This window comes from Scheffersomyces xylosifermentans, assembly GCF_036884685.1.
Source record: "Scheffersomyces xylosifermentans strain CBS 12540 chromosome Unknown RJT20scaffold_5, whole genome shotgun sequence".
In the NCBI taxonomy this organism is placed as follows: Eukaryota; Fungi; Ascomycota; class Pichiomycetes; order Serinales; family Debaryomycetaceae; genus Scheffersomyces; species Scheffersomyces xylosifermentans.
This window is the reverse complement of record NW_027042943.1, coordinates 1,480,611-1,500,396: the sequence shown is the minus strand read 5'-3', so window position 1 is coordinate 1,500,396 and position 19,786 is coordinate 1,480,611. Positions and strand designations below refer to the sequence as shown.

Below are 19,786 nucleotides of genomic sequence, written 5' to 3'. Positions count from 1 at the left end.
TCGTTACCTCCACATAAATCCAAGTGATTCAATACACTGACTAACGCCTCACTTCGTAATTCTTCTATTCCCTCCCCTCTTTCATCTTTCTATGACACCCTCAAACACACCCTCAAATCTCACACCCTCTCCAAAAGCCCCTAATAATTATACGCATGCGACGTAATGTACATGTACAAAACTTCCGGATCCGGAAGGGCTGTGTGTAACATTAACATTTTTTTCACAGCAATTGCGGCTGTCAACTTATTTCCAGTTACACACCCACGTGTAGAAAGAGAGGCTAACACTCGTGCTACAACAAAACAGAGGATAAATCCTGGCGTATTTTCTGTTTGTATGTCTACAACGGTTCGAACGCTTATCTTGACGATTAGTTGAAGGGTCAGATTCTTTTTCGAAGCAATCCAAGAGAACCCACGGTTACTTCACAATCAGGGATCCCACAGTTCCGCCTTGGCGCCTTGAAAAAAAAAAGACGCAATTAATTAGCACCTAGCCATCACCATTTATCAATAGCATTTCCCCAAAAATTCTTACAAATCATCAGAACCCTGTGAAACCAGTTCTGTAGACCGCCATGAACTACCCCAGCATATACTCCAAAAAGAACGGCAGAAAGCAGAAAACCATAATACGGTTTCTCTTTGTCGCATGGTTCGTGGCATCGGTCTATTGGATCTACGATAACTATGATTTGACCCCCTCCAAGCAAGCTACGGTTAGACCTAAGAAACCGATTAGCCCGTTACAACACGTCGATGTGAGCAAATTTACCCAGTTCATATCGTCTGCACACCCAAAACACTTCAATTCCGTAGATCTCTTCAGCGATCCAGGAGTGGTTGGAGAGAACTACAAGGAAATCCTCTTGAACAAGTCTACCGAAAACGACAATTTGTTCAACTCCAACTTGAACTACGTCTTAAGAAAATACAACTTCCAGGAAAGATGTGATTTATACTTTAACGTATTATACCAAAAGAAACTTGCTGAAGAAAACAGCAGAAGCTATCTCTCATCGCCAATTATAAATCCACATCGCTCCTTCCATTTCGATAGGGGCCATAACAGAGGATGGGAGGAATACAAGAAAGAAGAAATTAAGAAATTAAAAGAGGAAAGAGAGAAAGAAAATGAAGAGAAAAATGATGGGGAGAAAGATGAAGTAGTGGTCACTGAAGAAGAAGTGGCAGAGATGAAGACAAAATATGATGAGATACAAGCCTTGATAGCAGAAGAAGATCAAATACTTCACGATTACATGACCCACGTAAAGGTTTTCAACAAATGCTTTGTTACAGACGATTCGCCACATCTGAATAGCTCCGACTTTGTAGCTGGCCAACAAAAGAAGTTGAGTCACCTTCGATTCACTGAAGAACCGGATCGTAAATTTCCTAACAAGCAAAAACAGATCTATTCCAATGTCAGACATTTAGAGAGTCTTCTTTATCCATGGTTAACACAAAGATCACCAATATTTGAACCTGTTAATGGAAAAAGATACACATTATTTAAATCTTTATACCCCTTTGTTTCATCATCTTTCCTTAATAACTTCAGAAAGAAGTTAAATGGAAGAGGAATCGTACTCACCATGGCAGATTCCCATGTGGACTCTGCAGTTAGGCTTTTTCACTTATTGAGAAGCTTGGACACGAAGTTGCCAATTCAAATCATCTACCAACCGGACAATTTGAGTGACGACTCCAAATTCCAGCTAATCCAAGCTACCACATCGAAGTTCTTCGATTACTCAACTCTTGACTTGACATTTGTAAATGTGAAACCAGCCATCGACAAAGAGTACAGGGATAAATTCTCTGGCTTCGGGAACAAAATATTGGCTGTTTTGTTTAATTCTTTCGAGGAAATGATATTTCTCGATGCCGACGCTGTCGTGACCAAATCTCCAGAAGAATTCTTCAGATTGAAGAAGTACGTTAGATCTGGAACTTTGTTTTACAAAGACCGTGCAACTGTCGAGTATCGCCCGGAGTCTGATATAACTTTCTTCAAGAAGTTAATGAATACCCAGATGGATGAAATATTCTTTGGCATGGATCAAGTTACCAACAAAACCATGCAATTACCATTCTTTTCTCAAAGAATGAGCCACTTCATGGAAAGTGGATTGGTTCTTATCGATCGTAGAAGACACTTCCAACAGCCCTTAATAATGTCGTTAATGAATTTCTACGAGACTGTTAAGTCGAGAATTTACGGTGACAAGGAATTGTTTTGGCTCTCTCTTGCTTTGAGTGGAGATGAATCTTTTGAATTCAATAAGCATTTTGCAGCAGCAATTGGCGAGATTACACCGCTCAAAGAGAGATTGAAGGATATAGGAAAGACGCAGACAATTCTTTCACGCGAAATATGTTCTAATCACCCAGCCCATATAAGTGACGAAGACAACCGCACGTTGTTATGGTTCAATTCTGGTTACCAATTCTGTAATCAGCTTGAAAACATTGATTTTGGACGGGAGGCATCTGACAAGAAAAGATATAGCAAATTTAAAAGCACCAAGCAATTTGAAAAATTCTTCCGCAGTCAACTTTCAGTCAAAGCTGCAATCATTCCACCTTCTAAGAAATTGGAAGCAGATAACAACTTGGGCGAACCAAGTCGTGCTTGGGTGAATATGAGACAGTACTGTGACGGATACACTTGGTGTGGATACAGTTCTATAGGGGCAGGTACCTCTGAGGATGAGCAAGGAACGGTAATAGAGTTCACTGCATTAGAAACCAACAAGTACGAAAAGCTTGGTAAGATCTGGATGAACGATTTTGATTATCGTACATACAAACAATTGGATATCGATGATAGAAAGCAACAGGATAGCCCAAATCCAAAGCATTCCAGAACTCGTCATAGGGAGCTTTTAAGGCAGCAATATGAATCAAATCGTAAGAACAATGTGGAAATGGCTACATCGAAGTCAAGCTGGTGGCTGATACTTTGATTGCGTGCCGCTTTTGTTCCAACATGAGAATTAAACATTAGCATTACATGTACATCTATCAACGATTTTCACCAACAACGCATTTAGGATACAAATTAATAAAATAATATAGTATTAACATAGAAGGAAAGAAGTAAGCAACTGTAAATAATGTCATAACAGACGAACCATCTCAGTACAGATCATTCTTGCCTGTAGAAGTGACATTTGAGGACTTCTTCGTTATCAATTTCAATTGAAAAGGCTACTTTGAACTGAAAATGTCTACTAATTTACTCTCACTACACTTCACCAACCAAAATCTCCAACAGCTTAGGTATGATTAACAATTCCATTACCTAGCTATAACCTGAACAACATTCTCTACTCTCCACCCTGCACTCTCCAACTCCAACTTCCAACATCCACCATGGACCTTCCCTATATTCCTCTCAAGTGGCTCTCCACCTTCCACCTTCCTTATCTTGGCAACTTCAATCCACTTCTTATCCAAGTACCGGAATTCTCGCGACTTTTCCGTGTATATTCGCACTTCAACAAAAGTGGGATTTTTGCTGTGGTACACGACCCGATCTTTTAGGACCCACTATGGGATATCGACTGTTGTTCAACAGGAGTAACACATTGTTGAATAACCTGTTGTACAGATAGTATTGATAATACAGATCACCTAATGATTGCTAACTCGACACAAATATCAGGCAGATTGTTCAGGAGCCAAAGGTTCATGATAATCGGGATTCTTTCCTGCTTTATCACTATTCTCATCATCACATCTATCGCTGGTCACCATGGAGCTTCTAAAGAGTTGTACCTGAAGGGAAGCGAAATGCTTCAGGAAAAACTTCAGGAATATTACGGAAATACTAACATTCTTTCAGGAAACAAGTCTGATATTGCGATGGAAATAGCTGCCGAAGAAGAAGAAAAAGAGTGGGCTGCCGAGAACAAGGCCAAAGAAGAGCAGAAAGAGCAAGAGAATAACAGCAAACCAGCCACAGAGACCACAGAGTCCGAGTCTGAAGAAGCTGAGGAGGAGGATCAGGAACAGAAGGAGAAGGAAGAAATAGAACAGAATGATACGGAAGAGACAGAGAAGGAAAAGGTACAGAGCAGCACTGAACAAGACGAAGCCGCCAAGCTTTTGATATAGTTCGATAACTGTATAAATGTATTAAGTACTTTTTTTAATTAGGTTGTATTAATAGATATTCGTAATAAATACAAAGCATTCATGTGCCTTAGCGGTGGTAAAAGGATATTTCATACCCCTTTCCAAATGGCTTTTTCCAAGTAGTCCCCTTTAGGCTTTTCTTTCAATAAACCCACAGTCATCAATTCAAAGCAGTTTTGGATAAACCAAGCATATGTCAACTTCTCCCAGTGCTCCTCCTTATCGAGGTCGTATTTGTCTGATGCCTTTATGATCGTTTTCACCTGTTCTCTATCAAGGGATTGCTTGAATGCTACATAAAAATCGTAGATGTTGATGTTCACCGGGGCTTCCTTGTAGACTTTGAACAACTGTGTCAATGTAGGGTGCATTGGTTTTTTTGTAGAATCATTGTCACGAACTAATGGATTATGCAAGTAGGCAGTACAATCATCCAAGCCTTGCTCAAGTGTAGAACGAAGGTTTGGACGTACCAAGTTGATCATCAAGTTTTCGTAATTTTCTTCAAATAATGGTGGAGGAGTCTGTGTGATAGTACCACCGTTCATAGTGAAGATTTCATGAAAGAGCATATTGTCAATGGAGTTATGCAATAGATTGTTCTTAAAGTAGTTTTGCAACACGCTATTCAAGCTGCTACTCAAATCAGCGGCATTTTTCAGTTTTAGCAACGATGCTTTTAATTCAGCAAGCTGCTCATCTTGGGCATCCTCATAAATTTCAGTCGTTTGTCTATCAAGCTCAATTATTAATTTTTCTATGTCGCCTCTAGATAAGAATTTGTTTATCCCCTTAAATATCTCATTCAAGAATACGGAGTTGACAAGTTTGTTACTTGTCACTAAGTTGTAAAGGTCGAAAGTTTTTTTTCGGAAAGAAGTGTCAGGAATTATACGTTGCAATTCGTTAACCACGGTAATAACATTTAGTATCGTCAACTGGTACAATTTAAATTCTGTTCTTGTTGTTTTGAAGAGGTTCTTAATTGGATTATCGTCCGTCAATAACTTCCTCACTTCAGAGTCCTCTTTCTCATATACCTTCATCTCTATATGTCTTTTAAATGAAGGCAACTTCCGTAAAGCTTCAATATACACAGCATCGTCGGGTATCTCTTCTGTCAATAAGATTGACAATGGCTGTTGGTAGAAGTATATCATATAGATCAATTTGATCTCTGCAATTAATGCGTCGATAGAGTTGTTAGAATTATAGAATCTATTGAGCATAATGGTAGTCAATTTGGGGTCCAATAATATGCTTGGGTTGTTGTTGCATAGGAATAATTTGTCAAGGAGGACAAAACCTAGATCAACATTGTCATTACTCTTGAATTTGTAGCCATCTATAAGGGTCCTACTTTCATTATTGAGATTGTTATTAATCCATGTGCTTGTATTCTCGGATGACAATCCCAAAATAAGTCTCAATGGGATTTCAGCGGAGTAAGCATGAAGCAACCTGACCAATTGGTTAAGAACATGGTTGCTTACAGAGTTTGCATCCTGAAGTATGATAACTGCTTGTGTAAGCTTCAGTAGCTTTGCATTTGCAGTCCACCAATCGCCCACAATGTCAAAATCGTAGTTGACTCTACCCTGGAATTCAATTCCTTGATTTTCTTCGCCCTGGTCGTCTTCACCGTCAGAATTGGCATTATTCTCTTCAATGTCGTTCTCGTCATCCCCTTCGCCCCCTTCCTCCTCGAGGTCTTCTTCTTCATCACCAGATTGCTCTTCTGTTGTTATATCTGCTATTGAGCTCCTTTCCTCGATAAACTGCTTTATGATCTCACGTAAAGCAGCTTTTATGTTATAGCAATTCTTGGAGTTTATATTTATGACTTTTGTATTTTTAATTTCCGGAGTTTCATTCAAATGTATATTGAATTTTTCCATGATACGCAAGTTGTTAGCTGAATTGGAACTGAGCTGGACAAACCCAACAGGCAACTGGTGAATATGAGATTTTTCCACAGGGGCATATCTGAACACAAATTCCGACAAATTGGTAAATAGCTCCTGGTTGGTATTATTCAATTCGGACTCTATTTTTTGTAATTGCAGCTGCCATACTTCTTTATAGATCTGGTATCTTTTTTGTACATGTTGATCTGATTCCTTTCCATTGAACAATGCTAAAAACGGAGTTCTATGGTTTGGTTTGGTTTTGGTTTTTTTGCAATTTGAATTACCAAGAAGACTATCAACAATGGAAGGAAATTCGTCTTGCAGTGTTTCGGCCTTTCTTTTGCGATTAGGTGTTATGAAATAATGGGATTTCTGGTCATTATCGTTGTCACCGTTGGCTGAAAAATATTGATTCTTGTTAGCTGCTGTAGCACTTTCTTCATCTGCAGAGACCAGGGGGCTGTCAAAGTCCTCTTCGTCAGAAACCGCGGAATTCTTACCGGATCGCTTCCCACTCCGCCTAGTCATGCTTTTTTTCTAGTCTTGGTATTTATTGCTCTGAACTCACCAACTCGAATCTAGTTCGACTAACAGCTCACTCTAACTTCTCCAGCCAGCCGTCATAGTTAACGTCAGACAGAGTGGTAGTGAAAAATCCCAGATTAAATTTCCCAATTGAGAACGGGGATTTCTGCAGGAATATCCATTCTAGGAAAAAGCAACGATTCGCATCATGTGTCACTGCAGCACAGCATTGCAAAACACCACATTCCATTAGTTAACGAGAACACTGGCGAAGAGACACGAGATGGTTTTTGAAGAGATCAAGTGGGCCATGTACAGAATAGATGAGACATATGGCCACAAATAACAACGAAGATCGTAGCTCGCCTGAGGAGCTAATTAGCGGAAAGTGCATGCTCTTTATTTGTTCCACCTGGCCGCTAGCTCGTGCCCCTTCTTTCCACTGATAATATACCAAGGGAGGGGTTAGTGAGGGGCTCTGGGCCAATTAACGGCAAACCCAGTGAAGGTTAGGGATCACACACCCACATTTGCACCGGTGTGATAGGACAGGAATAGTGAAGCTACCACATTTTCCTGCTTGAGAGAGAGTCTTAGTCCCACCACGAACCGGATGGGTTGGCTCCAAATCCTGGTAGCGTACCAGTCTTTGTTTGATGTCTAGCACCAATCACCAGTAAATGTCTAATCCGTATGCCCTAGGCGAAACTGACACCCCCAAAGATTTACTTCCAACCGAACAACGGCAATTGCAGGACTCCTCCACCACCAATCCGCATCCCCATTATGTCAATCCCTATCTAGTAATAGAGTTGAAAAAATAGCCTTCCTCCCACAGTGGGGAGCATATATTTTTAGGTCCTGAATATTTTAGTGAGCTCGCTATACAATACAATATTTCACATCGGCCATAACACCACCACCACCACCACCACCAGCAAGAGTAGTCAGTAATATATCAGTGTGCGTTTGTGATTTATTTCTTCTGTGTGATTTCTCTTTCTGGTTTTTTTTCTTTGTCTATTCCGTTCTGTTTCTCCTAAAGAACTGGCACCGGGTTGTTTCTGGCTCCAGCAAACTTGTTCTCAGTAATACAGCAGAACCCCGTGTTGCTGACATCGCATTGTCTAAATATTCAATTATATCCCCGCCAAATCATTTCAGTGCACCGCTCCAGAAGCAATGTCCCAGGAGTCCCATGGTTCTGAGGACCAAACGGTCAGACAAAGAAAGGCCGCTGCTCTGATAGAACCAACTTCGTCTTCATCCAGTTTGACATCTTTGAATGGTACTTCATCTGTACCGCTCAGATCCAGTCGTAGAAACAGCTCTACTATCTCCACTTCAGCAACAACATCCAATGGATCCACAACTTCAGCCTCTGGCAAAGCAAAAGGTAGGAAAAAGCCATTGCTTAATGTTGCTCCCCTCAATACTCCGTTAAGTCACCGTTTGGAAACAGTTGGTGTTATTTGGCATACTATAAGTATCCCGTTTTTCATCTGTCTCTTTCTACTCACGGTTTCGTTGGGTTGGGTGGTATGGTTAACTATAATCCTCCCATATTTCGTATGGTGGTACGGATTCGACATGCACACTCCAACAAACGGCAAGGTGGTCTACAGAGTCCGTGAATGGATGAAAAATATCATTATTTGGGAATGGTTTGTTAACTACTTCCCCATCCGTGTGCACAAGACAGTTGATTTGGAACCAACATTTACAGATGTTTTGGTAGAAGATGTGGAGTTTTCAGATGACGAAGAGGACTTGATCTCCGAGGATTCCCGTACTTTCCTCGATAAGATCTTCAAGAAATTAGGACTCAGCAAACGTCTCAATGATACAGATTCATATACTCCACCCCCATCCAATGATGACGATTCAAGCTCCACTTCTAGCACATCAACTTCCAAGATCAAACGTGAGTTGAAATACAAGCGTGTATCCACTGGACCCCGTTACATATTCGGTTATCATCCCCACGGTGTCATCTCCATGGGTGCTTTTGGTTCTTTTGCAACCAATGCCGTACGGAATGAACCCTTCAGACCTCTTTTCAAGTTTCTTAAGCCTTTCTTCCATGATCCCTCCAAGGGAGTGAGATTATTCCCTGGAATTGGAAATATATTCCCCTTAACTTTGACTACACAGTTTACACTTCCATTCTTCAGAGATTATCTCTTGGGACTAGGATTGACTAGTGCTTCAGCAAAGAATATCAAAAGTTTAATTAACAACGGTGACAACTCGGTTTGTATTGTGGTAGGTGGCGCTCAAGAATCGCTCTTGAATAACATGGTATCTCCTCATAATAATGTAGGATATGGGTTCAAGGGAAATATTCAAGAAGACCAAGAAATTGCCGAAGCCATCGAAGAAGAAGAAGAACAAGAGGAGTCTGATGTCAAACACGAAGGCAAAAATAATGAAAAAGAGGTGGGGGAAAAAGGTGTTTCCAAAAAGACAAACAAAGGAAAGAAACAACGAGAAATCAGACTTGTATTGCATAAGAGAAAAGGATTCGTAAAGTTGGCTATTGAATTGGGCAACATTTCGTTGGTTCCAACATTTGCATTTGGTGAAGCTGACATATACAAATTGACCATTCCAAAGCCAGGATCTATGGGCTATGCATTCCAACAGTGGATGAAGAGAAATTTTCAATTCACAATCCCATTTTTCAGTGCTCGTGGAGTTTTCATCTATGATTTTGGATTTTTGCCTTATAGAAACCCTATCAATGTCTGCGTAGGAAGACCAGTTCACATCCCTCAGGGTCTTGTAGCGGAGTATAAGTTGAAACACCCAGATTTCGAGGATGCAGTGCCCACGACGACCTCCAATAGTGGAGACAAGAAAGTCTCTAGAAAAGGTTCTTTCACTAATTTGTTTAAACTCAATCAGCCTAAGCCAAGACGGTCCAATGTGAAAACTAAAATACCTCCTGAGTTATTGGACCATTACCATAAATTGTATGTTGATGAGCTCAAACGAGTTTACGAGGAAAACAAAGAAAAGTACGGATATGGTGACGTCGAGTTAACCATAATTGAATAATTAGAAAACTCAATACCGCTGTGTGTAGTTTAGATCAAAATTGAAGTGCTGGAAAAACGATCCGACGTTGACATCGTCGTTTTAATTAGATTTTGAACTATAAATATTTATTTATATGATAAAATATCAAACAATGATGAAGCTGAACTATGTAAATGTAAAAAATGCTGAAATCAGTAATGCCCCTTCTCCTTGGTACCTAAGAATGCAGTTCGGAATGCTTCTATGCACAAACCATATGAATGTCGAATGTAAAATCATAACAAATTATCAATGTCGTCGTCATTACCCTCCTTGCTCTCCAAGTCTTTGGGAATCTTGCCCTCTTCCTTTAACTGCTTGAATCTCTTGACTAGTTTTCTGTCCAACTTGCGGCGAGCACCAGTTTTCTTGTAGAAAGACTTCGAATCTGTTAATTGCGCCTGAAAGTCATTGAACTCTTTAGCATCGATAGCTTTTGCCTTCTTTTCCTTCTTCTGTTTCTCTAACATCTCCAACTCCCACGACTTAAATGCACCAGGTTTAATCGTGCTTTCAAACGGTGGCATACCAAACAACTTATCTTTTGGAAGCAATTTCCACAAGTATTCGTCGTCAATATCTTCTAAGGAAGGATTTAAATTTATCATACCCAGAAGCGACTTTTTGAGCGTGTGCTCTGGCAACGGTTGAAAAGAGTTAGTCTCTTGATCGTAGTATAATTTTATGAGTTTAAGTTGTGATTGTGCTATTTCTTCTTCGTCATCTAATTTCAAGAACTTATCAAGCTCCTCTACTAAAGCTCTATCTTTAGCGGTTATTTCATCTTTCATTTTTGATTTCATGTACTTCTCAGGAATAGCAAAGTCCACGTATTTTTCGTCTTTATTTGTTGCTGTGTCCCGTTCAAACTCGTTATTGTTGTCGTTGGATATTATTGGTTTTTCGGCTATGAACTTGTATAACTCTTCGATTGGTTGGTTGAGAACAGATTCCGGAACTTTTGGGAAGTCTGAAAATGGAATATATTGCTTAGATATCACTGGAACTTGTGTTGTTGCCACTGAAGGTGATGAATCGTCGCTTCTCTTAGTTCTTTTTGTTCTTCCCAGAGATAACTTGGACTTAGCATCTTCTTCATTCTTAGAGTTAGATAAGGCACTATTGGATACCGTTCCTAAGTTTGTCGCCGAGGCAGACATCTTCTTGAACTTTGCTTTATTGAATACTGGGATTCTACGTTTGCCGCTGTTGGCGCCAGTGCCTGCGTTTGCAGTAGTGTTAGAGCTATCGCCATTAGTAATATCCCCACCGTCTTTCGGTGGTTTCGATGACAAACACCGTATAGATTGTTTGGCAATCACCGTCGCGTTGGAACGCCTTATGGCTGTCCTTATATGCGATGAAATCATGGTGATGTATATGTATACTATGTGTTTAGTGAAATGTAATAAGGACTAACAAATATATTTGGTGACCAGAATTAACGATTTTGATTTAATGAGAGCGAGCACAAAAATTTTGTACTTGACGCTACCATGTTATGGAGGGTTGGTAGCGCTTGTTTGAGAGTGAGAATATTCAGAGTTGAAGAGTAAACTGAGTTGTAGCGAGGACAATTTAGTGGTGTGATTTGGTACACATAGAAATTTTAAGCTTGTACATTTAGATCAGTTTTTTTGGAAAAGGGCTTAGACGTAGAATGCCCAGGTGGCCAGGAGAAGCACGGCTGGTCCAATGGAAGGTTGTTCGTATGATTCTTATGATTGTGGTGTTGTTTCAAATTATAATTGATCTTCTATCCAGTCTCTATAATATGTGGGATGTATTTTGCGAATTTATTAAATATGTAGATGTAGGTGAATTGAAATGTAATTTGGGTATTGCTCTTGTGTCGCTTTGGCGAGTCAATGATATATACGAGTACGTCAGAGCTCTATTGAGATGGAAACCACTCTCTCCATTCTGTTACCACCTTCTCAACCATCAGTCCCATGGACATATACTCCCAATTTGCAGCTATTGGGTGAACAGAAATTGGTATTTTCTGTCCTGTATGGCCACCAGATCCCATATTTTACTATGACGTCGACATGGAACCTCATTACATAAGAGTCAATATGTAAGTTATAAAGCGGCATATAGTACCATTTAGCTATTATATTTTATATCCTTTACATCATATACTGTCATACTGCCATACTGTCATACTGCCATACTGTCATACTGCCATACTGTCATACTTCATTCGTTACATATGTTACATTTAAAATAAGCTATTTGATATCATGTAGCATTACAACAGATGCACCCACTTTTCATTACTTGTTTCATTTGGTTCACTGGCTTCGCTACCTTCACAGTAACACTACTATGACCTCTACTTTTAGACACACACCCTCACCATAAATTTTGCACTAACTATTCTACCCTTACTCTCACCCTCATTGGTTCCTACTACCACGCGTCCCATGTCACATGCTACTAGCTCTTCACTCACAATACTTCTATACCCTACAACCTTATTCTCACATTAGCAATTTGTGCCACATTACCCGTTTGGTAACTTCCCATTTTTCACTATACCGTTTTTTTTTTTCGCTACTGCCCACGATGCCTAATCGCAAAGTGATTATCAAAGTGTTGATCGGTTGAAAAATTGCCTTCGAAACCTTTGTCTCTCTTCTTCTAATAGTACGGGTCAGTGTATGGTAAAATTCCACATCCGACCAGCAAATAACCTATCAAAACTATTACAAATGTCAATTCACAGAGAAAAGATCGATGTCACCCAATTGCCTCACCACTACGACGGTAAGGTGTTACTCGCTGTTATCGGTGGTACCGGCTTGTACGACTTGCCAAACTTGAAGCCAGTGGCCAGATTGACAATCTCTACACCATGGGGATTCCCTTCTTCACCAATTACCATTTCGGTCACCGATAGCGGATTCCCAGTGGCTTTCTTGGCCAGACACGGTCAACACCACGACTTATTGCCTTCTGACGTGCCCTCTAGAGCCAACATCGCTGCTTTGAAGAGCATTGGTGTCAAGTCAATTATCGCTTTCTCCGCCGTAGGATCGCTTCAACCAGAAATCAAGCCAAGAGACTTCGTGGTTCCTACCCAGATCATCGACAGAACCAAGGGTATTAGACCTTCAACTTTCTTCGAGAAGGGTTTTGTAGCTCACGCTATGTTCGGAGAACCATTTGACCTCAGATTGAACAAATTAATTGGTGACACCATTCCATCCAAGGGATTCTTGGAAGGCTTCGACACAGATGCTACCCCAATTTTACACACCAAGGAACACACCAACAAGGGGGAGGACTTGACCGTTATCTGTATGGAGGGTCCTCAGTTCAGTACCAGAGCCGAATCAAGATTATACAGAACCTGGGGCGGATCTGTCATCAACATGTCAGTTTTACCAGAAGGTAAATTGGCCCGTGAAGCAGAAATCTCTTACCAAATGATCTGTATGTCGACCGACTACGACTCGTGGAACGAGAATGAAGAGCCAGTGACCGTGGAAACTGTTGTTGGAAACTTGAAGGCTAACTCCGCTAATGCCTGCAAGTTAGCCGCCAAGTTGATTGATGTCGTCAGTGACGAGTTCAAGAAAAACGACGGATTCGGGGACGACTTGAAGGGTTCCATGAAATTCTCTGTCAGTACAAGTACCCACGGAGTAAAGAAGGAGCTCTTGGAGAAGATGCACTTCTTGTTCCCAGGTTACTGGCCCGTCCACTAGATATCATATAGAAATAGAATCTTAATACAACGAATGAACTTTAAATCTACGGCAGGGTCCTCTATAATGGCCCATTTACGACCCGAATCTCCGCAAGGCGATCTTACCGGGCAATATGTCCCGTATATGATGAACTCCGAATCTAATAGTCTAATTTATACGCAATTAGGTGTGATTCCGGCCCTATCGTTCATCGCATATTTATCTCGGAGAAGGTGAAATAAGTCCGGTTTATGCGACTGAGTTTCGCATACAAAAATTTGGGGCCGTTCGATCATCTGGAAGTACTGGAATAAGTATGCACCACAGTTTAAATCCGGCAGTGCCATTGATAAGGCTTATCTGTAGTATAATTCCCACTGATACGGTGCTGTAATTCGTGGCCCCTTCCAAATTCAGGTTGGACATCCTCCAGCATAGGTATATAAATTGAAGAGGATTCCCTTCTTTCTGCGAAGAGCAGACTACAGATAAATTTTGTGTTAATGGATAATTTGAAGCCTCTGGAAGTTGGAGGTCGAAAAGAGGTTTAAACTTGTTCCCTTTGACTATGTTAAGATAACGGACTAACCTCCTCAGGCAATATGCTTAGCATACCTAAACAGGCCCATATCCCCTCTACAGCCCCTGAAGTCAGAAGATTTAAGATTCGCCTCACGCCGAAAGAGGACCCAAGCTCCGACATCGTTAGCGGAATACTCGTGTAGTTTAAGGATCGAACTATATGTTAAACAAAGAATCAGGTCACCATGTACGGCACCAATTACGACATGCTACGTTAATGCTAGATTGTTCCCCACACTGACCAATCCTTGATTAACTTCCAATAGTCGTTGGGACCTGAATCCATCATACACGGCGCTCTGGTCACCAAGAACGAAGTCTCGTGGTTTTGACTGAGTAGGTGTTCCCAATCGAGCAATGCACCTCCTGCCGTCGTTTGGAATGGCTCTCCTCACGTGATTTTAAAAGAAATCTCGAAGGCGTTATGTGCATTAAAAATATATCATTTGGGGTTTTGCCGCACCATCGCATGTCTTGTTGCATAAAATGCCTTTCATGGAGCATTTTGAGGTCGATCTTACAGTAAAGCCTTAGGTTGTTCTCTATGAACTTCTGCGCAAGATTTTTTGGCGCCATTGAATTTCTTTTTTTTGAATGGTGCGAAACGCATGCATTAACCGTTTCCGTCGTAATAGGTGACTTATTCCAAAGTAATTTGGTCTGTGGAATAGGCAATATAGAGTGGTGTTTTGCAATACGAGAAATTTTGTATTACAACAATGACGAGATGACAGGCCCGAGTTCACTCCGGCCGCCACTATCGGGCGGGGGCAATCAAAATAGCCCATTATGTCGTCACATCAAGAGCTGCATTTCTCTTTAATTGGCAAGTTAGTCATAGCTCTGATTGGATGATAAACTCATGAGCATGCATTGTTACTTTTTTGGGGAACATCTCATCTGTCTGCTTTTGACTATATAAATATAGTTTGCTATGCACATTCCAAGCTTTTTAGACTTGTATCTTTGTTTTCTCTATTCGAATTTTTTCTTGTAATACACGAATCAAGCGAAAATGTCTACCGAGAAAGCCCCAGAAGTGTACGATGCTGAATTAGTGTCAACTGAAAAGCTTGACCAAAAGGTCTCTGATAACGAAAACGAATTCCTCAGTGCCTCCACTAATGCAGAAGAACAAGATGAAGGCAGAACTCCAACCGAGGAGGAAATGAAAACCTTGAGACATGTCTCTGAGAAAATTCCTATCTCCTGTTGGTTAGTTGCTATTGTCGAATTGGCCGAAAGATTCTCCTACTATGGTTTATCCGCTCCATTCCAAAACTACATGCAAAACTCTCCAAAAGACTCCCCTCCAGGTATTTTAGCCTTGAACCAATCTGGTGCTACTGCCTTATCTTACTTCTTCCAGTTCTGGTGTTACGTTACTCCAGTGTTTGGTGGTTGGATTGCTGATACTTACTGGGGTAAGTACAAGACCATTTTCGTCTTTTGTGTCGTCTATATCATAGGTATTTTCATTCTTTTTATCACCTCTCTTCCTGCTATCACATCCCGTACCACTGCCATTGGTGGTTATATTGCATCAATCATCATCATTGGTCTTGCCACTGGTGGTGTCAAGTCCAATGTTTCCCCTTTGATTGCTGATCAAATTCCAAAGACAAAGCCTATTATTAAGGTTTTGAAGTCTGGCGAAAGAGTTGTTCAGGACCCTAACATTACTATTCAAAATGTTTTCATGTTCTTTTACCTTATGATTAACATTGGTTCCATGTCAGTTATCGCAACCACTGAGTTAGAGGCTCATGTTGGTTTCTGGGCTGCTTACTTGTTACCATTCTGTTTCTTCTTCATTGCACTTATTGCTTTGGTTCTTGGAAGAAACCAATATGTTAAGGTTCCAGTCGGTGACAAAATCATCAACAAGACTTTCAAGTGTACTTGGATTGCAATCAACAACAAGTTCAACTTGGAAGCTGCTAAGCCATCCGTTAACCCTGAAGCTAACTACCCATGGACTGACCACTTCGTTGAAGAAGTCAGAAGATCCGTTTATGCTTGTAAAGTCTTCATTTTCTACCCAATCTACTGGGTCGTTTACGGCCAAATGTTGAATAACTTCATTTCTCAAGCTGGTCAAATGGAATTACACGGATTACCAAATGATATCTTGCAAGCTATCGATTCCCTTGCCATTATCATTTTCATTCCAATCTTCGAGAGATTGGTTTACCCATTCATCAGAAAGTTCACCCCATTCAAGGCTATCACCAAGATCTTCTGTGGTTTCATGTTTGGTACTGGTGCTATGATTTACGCCGCTGTTTTGCAACATTACATTTACAAAGCTGGTCCATGTTACGACCATCCAAAGGCCTGTGCTCCAGAATACCTCACAGTTCCAAACCACGTACACGTTGCCATCCAAGCTCCTGCTTACTTTTTGATCGCCATTTCTGAAATTTTAGCTTCTATCACTGGTTTGGAATACGCTTATACTAAGGCTCCAGTTTCTATGAAGTCTTTCATTATGTCTATTTTCTTGCTTACCAATGCTGTCGGATCTGCTCTTGGTATTGCTGTGAGTTCCACCTTTGAAGATCCTAAGTTGGTGTGGGCTTACACTGGTTTGGCTGTTTCTTGTTTCATTGCTGGTTGTCTCTTCTGGATTTGCTTCAAACACTACAACTACAAGGAAGATGAGTTGAACGCTTTGGAATATGAAGACGAGGACAACTTGGCAATTGTCCCAATGACATCCTTGCTGCACTCTGTCAAGAGTTTTGCTTAGGCAAGTACAATAACACTTTCTGTTCCATTTATGTTATTATCTAGGAAGACGGGGTTTATCGCACATGCGGCGTATTATTATTAATGACACCATTTTTTTTTGTTCTCATACCTTTCTTCTAATTCGATCTAATTGATCCGCTTGTACTCTTTATATATCATCTCATCGCATTTTGCATCTCTATTTAATGGCATATTATAATTGTATTCAACATTGTAGAAGAAACTCTAGTGTAAATATAGAAGAAAAGAGCAACTTCGCCGACGATCTTTATTAATTATGCAAGGGGCATTGTAAGTACGACTCCATATTGGTCGATGGCATTTTGTAGCAGTAATCTCCTGCAGTTGGCAAGGCCTTGGGAAGATCCGATTACACGTTGTATGTGATGACCTTATATCTTGAGATTAGAATTCGCACCCCCCATAGAACAATAATCCAATAAGTGAGATGACTCAATATTATTTAACTAGGTGTAAGTTTATCTTAAATATTATTTGGATCTTTAAACTCTCCTAGCCAAATGTCAATTTTCCTCAATCCTTCCCTGTTTAGAGTAACAATGGTCATTATGTAGAAGATTAATATTATTTACAAATGACTACGACCAGTATTGCGTGTCCCTTCACCTTACAGGGGTTGTTTCATGAATCAGATAATATTGAAAGTATTTTTGTAGGGTATAATATCGTTCTCACTATCTTTTCTTTTGATAAACTATTTTCTGTCATAGAAAACCTTAACTTTAATTGTGAGTCGCATTTCCTTCCCTACAGACAATGTCAGTCTTCTACTGATGCGGAAAGGAATTTGCAACCCCAATAAGCCCTTCAGATAATTGTGGCTATATGCCTGATTCTCTTGAGGGAGTGCTTTTTGCGACAAGAAAATATCGCCAATGGCACTCGGTGCAAAATGCCTTTTAACACTTCCCAATCGCTTCTTGGCACCAATTGGGAAGGTCTTTCAATTCCTTTCTTTTCTTGGGGTGGACTTTTATGTTTGAAGTACATTAGCCAGGTGGAATCTGGGCAGTTATTCCATTCTATTATTATTAAAGCCTCTCCATGGTGAGGAAAAATGAGGCCCTACTGTAAAAATATTCTTGGAACTTTTTCCGGCTGCCTTATCAGGCAGATTTGCCAATAACAGAATTGCAGTAATTTATCAATGGGGCATTTATTGCCCAGTAGGTAGCACTGTTGCATGTAGCTCAGAAATTCCAAATGGGAGTGATGGCAGAGTCTTTTCAGGTTGCAATATAAATAGAAGGGTTCCCCAACTTCATATGAAATTCGGTTCTCCTTCCACTCTATAGTACAACATCGTATATCAAAATGTCCGATTTATCAAACTCATCCCAGGAAAAGTTTCCCAAGGATTCTGAATTCGCCAAAGAAGGAACAGAAATAATCAAAAACCCTAGCGCCCTCTCTTCGAATGATGATGAGGGCAGAGAACCTACCGACGAGGAGATGAAATCCTTGAGACACATCTCTGGATCTATTCCCCTCAGATGTTGGTTGGTAGCTATTGTTGAATTAGCAGAGAGATTCTCTTACTATGGTTTATCTGCTCCCTTCCAAAACTACATGCAAAACTCTCCACACGACTCGCCAAAGGGTATTTTGGCTTTGGACCAACAAGGAGCTACAGCCTTGTCTTACTTCTTCCAGTTCTGGTGTTATGTCACACCAATCTTTGGTGGATGGCTCGCTGACACTTATTGGGGTAAGTACAAAACTATCTTCTTCTTCTGTATTATCTATATTATTGGTATATTTGTTCTTTTTATTACCTCCCTTCCAGCAATTACCAGCAGAAGTACTGCTTTAGGTGGTTTTATTACTGCAATTGTCATCATTGGTCTTGCAACTGGTGGTGTTAAGTCCAATGTCTCACCATTGATTGCAGACCAAGTTCCAAAGACCAGACCGGTCATCAAGATCTTGAAATCTGGTGAAAGAGTTGTTGTCGATCCAAACATCACCATTCAAAATGTCTTCATGTTCTTCTACCTTATGATTAATGTTGGTTCTTTATCTGTTATTGCAACAACCCAATTGGAACATCATATCGGGTTTTGGGCTGCATACTTGTTGCCTTTCTGTTTCTTCTTCATTGCTCTTGCTGCTTTGATTCTTGGAAGACACCAATACGTGAAGACACCAGTTAGCGACAAAATTATTAATAAGACCTTCCAGTGTCTTTGGATTGGAATGAAGAATGGTTTCAAATTGGATGCTGCAAAGCCATCTTATCACCCAGAGAAACAATACCCATGGACTGACAAATTCGTCGAGGAGGTCAAGAGAGCCATTTACGGATGTAAAGTGTTTATCTACTATCCAGTATACTGGGTCACTTATGGTCAAATGGTTAATAATTTTGTATCTCAGGCTGGTCAGATGGAATTGCATGGGTTGCCAAACGATATTTTGCAGGCTATCAACTCTATTTCCATCATAATTTTCATCCCTATCTGTGAAAGGTTCATTTACCCATTCATTAGAAAGTTCACCCCATTCAAGGCTATTACTAAGATCTTCTTTGGTTTTATGTTTGCTACGAGTGCTATGGTTTATGCTGCTGTCGTTCAGCATTACATTTACAAAGCTGGACCATGTTATGAATTTCCTAAGGCTTGTGCTCCTGAATTCAGAACTGTTCCAAACGAAATTCACATCGCTGTTCAAATTCCAGCTTATGTTTTGATTGCCCTTTCTGAAATCCTTGCTTCAGTCACTGGTTTGGAATATGCTTACACTAAAGCCCCAGTCTCAATGAAATCGTTCATTACTTCACTTTTCTTGGTCACCAACGCCTTTGGTTCAGCTATTGGTATTGCCTTATCATCTGTTTCCAAAAATCCAAAAATGGTATGGACCTACACCGGTTTGTCTGTAGCTTGTTTCCTTGGAGGTTGCCTTTTCTGGATCTGCTTTCACCATTACAATGATAAAGAAGAGGAGCTCAACAGGTTGGAATATGCTTCTGAAGAAGAATATAATGGTGGTGCAACCGCTCTCAGGCCCACAACTTCCCTTTCCCAATCGATTAAGAGTCTCGCTTAAATGATTACTTTTATTT

The 19,786-nt window shown here is 40.4% G+C and overlaps 8 protein-coding genes across 8 annotated transcripts; 6 read left to right on the top strand and 2 right to left on the bottom strand. All coding sequences in view use genetic code 12, as the record gives it.

The window, feature by feature from the left end:
- Positions 1 to 580: 580 nt before the first annotated feature.
- MNN14 (Mnn14p) lies at positions 581 to 3,015 on the top strand (the record flags this gene model as incomplete). Its single annotated transcript, XM_064918831.1, has 5 exons — positions 581 to 593; positions 1,170 to 1,361; positions 1,383 to 1,537; positions 1,574 to 2,807; positions 2,924 to 3,015. The coding sequence occupies 5 exons, from the start codon at positions 581 to 583 to the stop codon at positions 3,013 to 3,015; spliced, it is 1,686 nt and encodes a 561-aa protein (XP_064773934.1).
- A 601-nt stretch (positions 3,016 to 3,616) lies between these two features.
- On the top strand, positions 3,617 to 4,207 carry RJT20DRAFT_156054 (uncharacterized protein). Its single transcript, XM_064919124.1, has one exon. It carries the CDS (start codon positions 3,648 to 3,650, stop codon positions 4,125 to 4,127), a length of 480 nt encoding a protein of 159 aa, XP_064773933.1. The 5' UTR covers positions 3,617 to 3,647; the 3' UTR covers positions 4,128 to 4,207.
- On the bottom strand, positions 4,183 to 6,867 carry ORC3 (origin recognition complex subunit 3). The gene has a single exon (XM_064920438.1). The coding sequence runs from the start codon at positions 6,584 to 6,586 to the stop codon at positions 4,238 to 4,240; it is 2,349 nt and encodes a 782-aa protein (XP_064773932.1). The 5' UTR covers positions 6,587 to 6,867; the 3' UTR covers positions 4,183 to 4,237.
- Positions 6,868 to 7,765: 898 nt separating this feature from the next.
- Positions 7,766 to 9,643, top strand: RJT20DRAFT_135836 (diacylglycerol O-acyltransferase; the record flags this gene model as incomplete). The annotated part of the gene is made up of 1 exon (XM_064918434.1): positions 7,766 to 9,643. One exon carries the CDS (start codon positions 7,766 to 7,768, stop codon positions 9,641 to 9,643), a length of 1,878 nt encoding a protein of 625 aa, XP_064773931.1.
- A 77-nt stretch (positions 9,644 to 9,720) lies between these two features.
- On the bottom strand, positions 9,721 to 11,079 carry RJT20DRAFT_129217 (uncharacterized protein). Its single transcript, XM_064917445.1, has one exon. It carries the CDS (start codon positions 11,032 to 11,034, stop codon positions 9,901 to 9,903), a length of 1,134 nt encoding a protein of 377 aa, XP_064773930.1. The 5' UTR covers positions 11,035 to 11,079; the 3' UTR covers positions 9,721 to 9,900.
- Positions 11,080 to 12,381: 1,302 nt separating this feature from the next.
- Positions 12,382 to 13,380, top strand: MEU1 (S-methyl-5-thioadenosine phosphorylase; the record flags this gene model as incomplete). Its single annotated transcript, XM_064921669.1, has 1 exon — positions 12,382 to 13,380. The coding sequence occupies one exon, from the start codon at positions 12,382 to 12,384 to the stop codon at positions 13,378 to 13,380; it is 999 nt and encodes a 332-aa protein (XP_064773929.1).
- A 1,579-nt stretch (positions 13,381 to 14,959) lies between these two features.
- On the top strand, positions 14,960 to 16,696 carry RJT20DRAFT_135833 (POT family-domain-containing protein; the record flags this gene model as incomplete). The annotated part of the gene is made up of 1 exon (XM_064918433.1): positions 14,960 to 16,696. One exon carries the CDS (start codon positions 14,960 to 14,962, stop codon positions 16,694 to 16,696), a length of 1,737 nt encoding a protein of 578 aa, XP_064773928.1.
- A 956-nt stretch (positions 16,697 to 17,652) lies between these two features.
- RJT20DRAFT_119976 (POT family-domain-containing protein) lies at positions 17,653 to 19,770 on the top strand (the record flags this gene model as incomplete). The annotated part of the gene is made up of 1 exon (XM_064915907.1): positions 17,653 to 19,770. The coding sequence occupies exon 1, from the start codon at positions 18,034 to 18,036 to the stop codon at positions 19,768 to 19,770; it is 1,737 nt and encodes a 578-aa protein (XP_064773927.1). The 5' UTR covers positions 17,653 to 18,033.
- Positions 19,771 to 19,786: the final 16 nt, after the last annotated feature.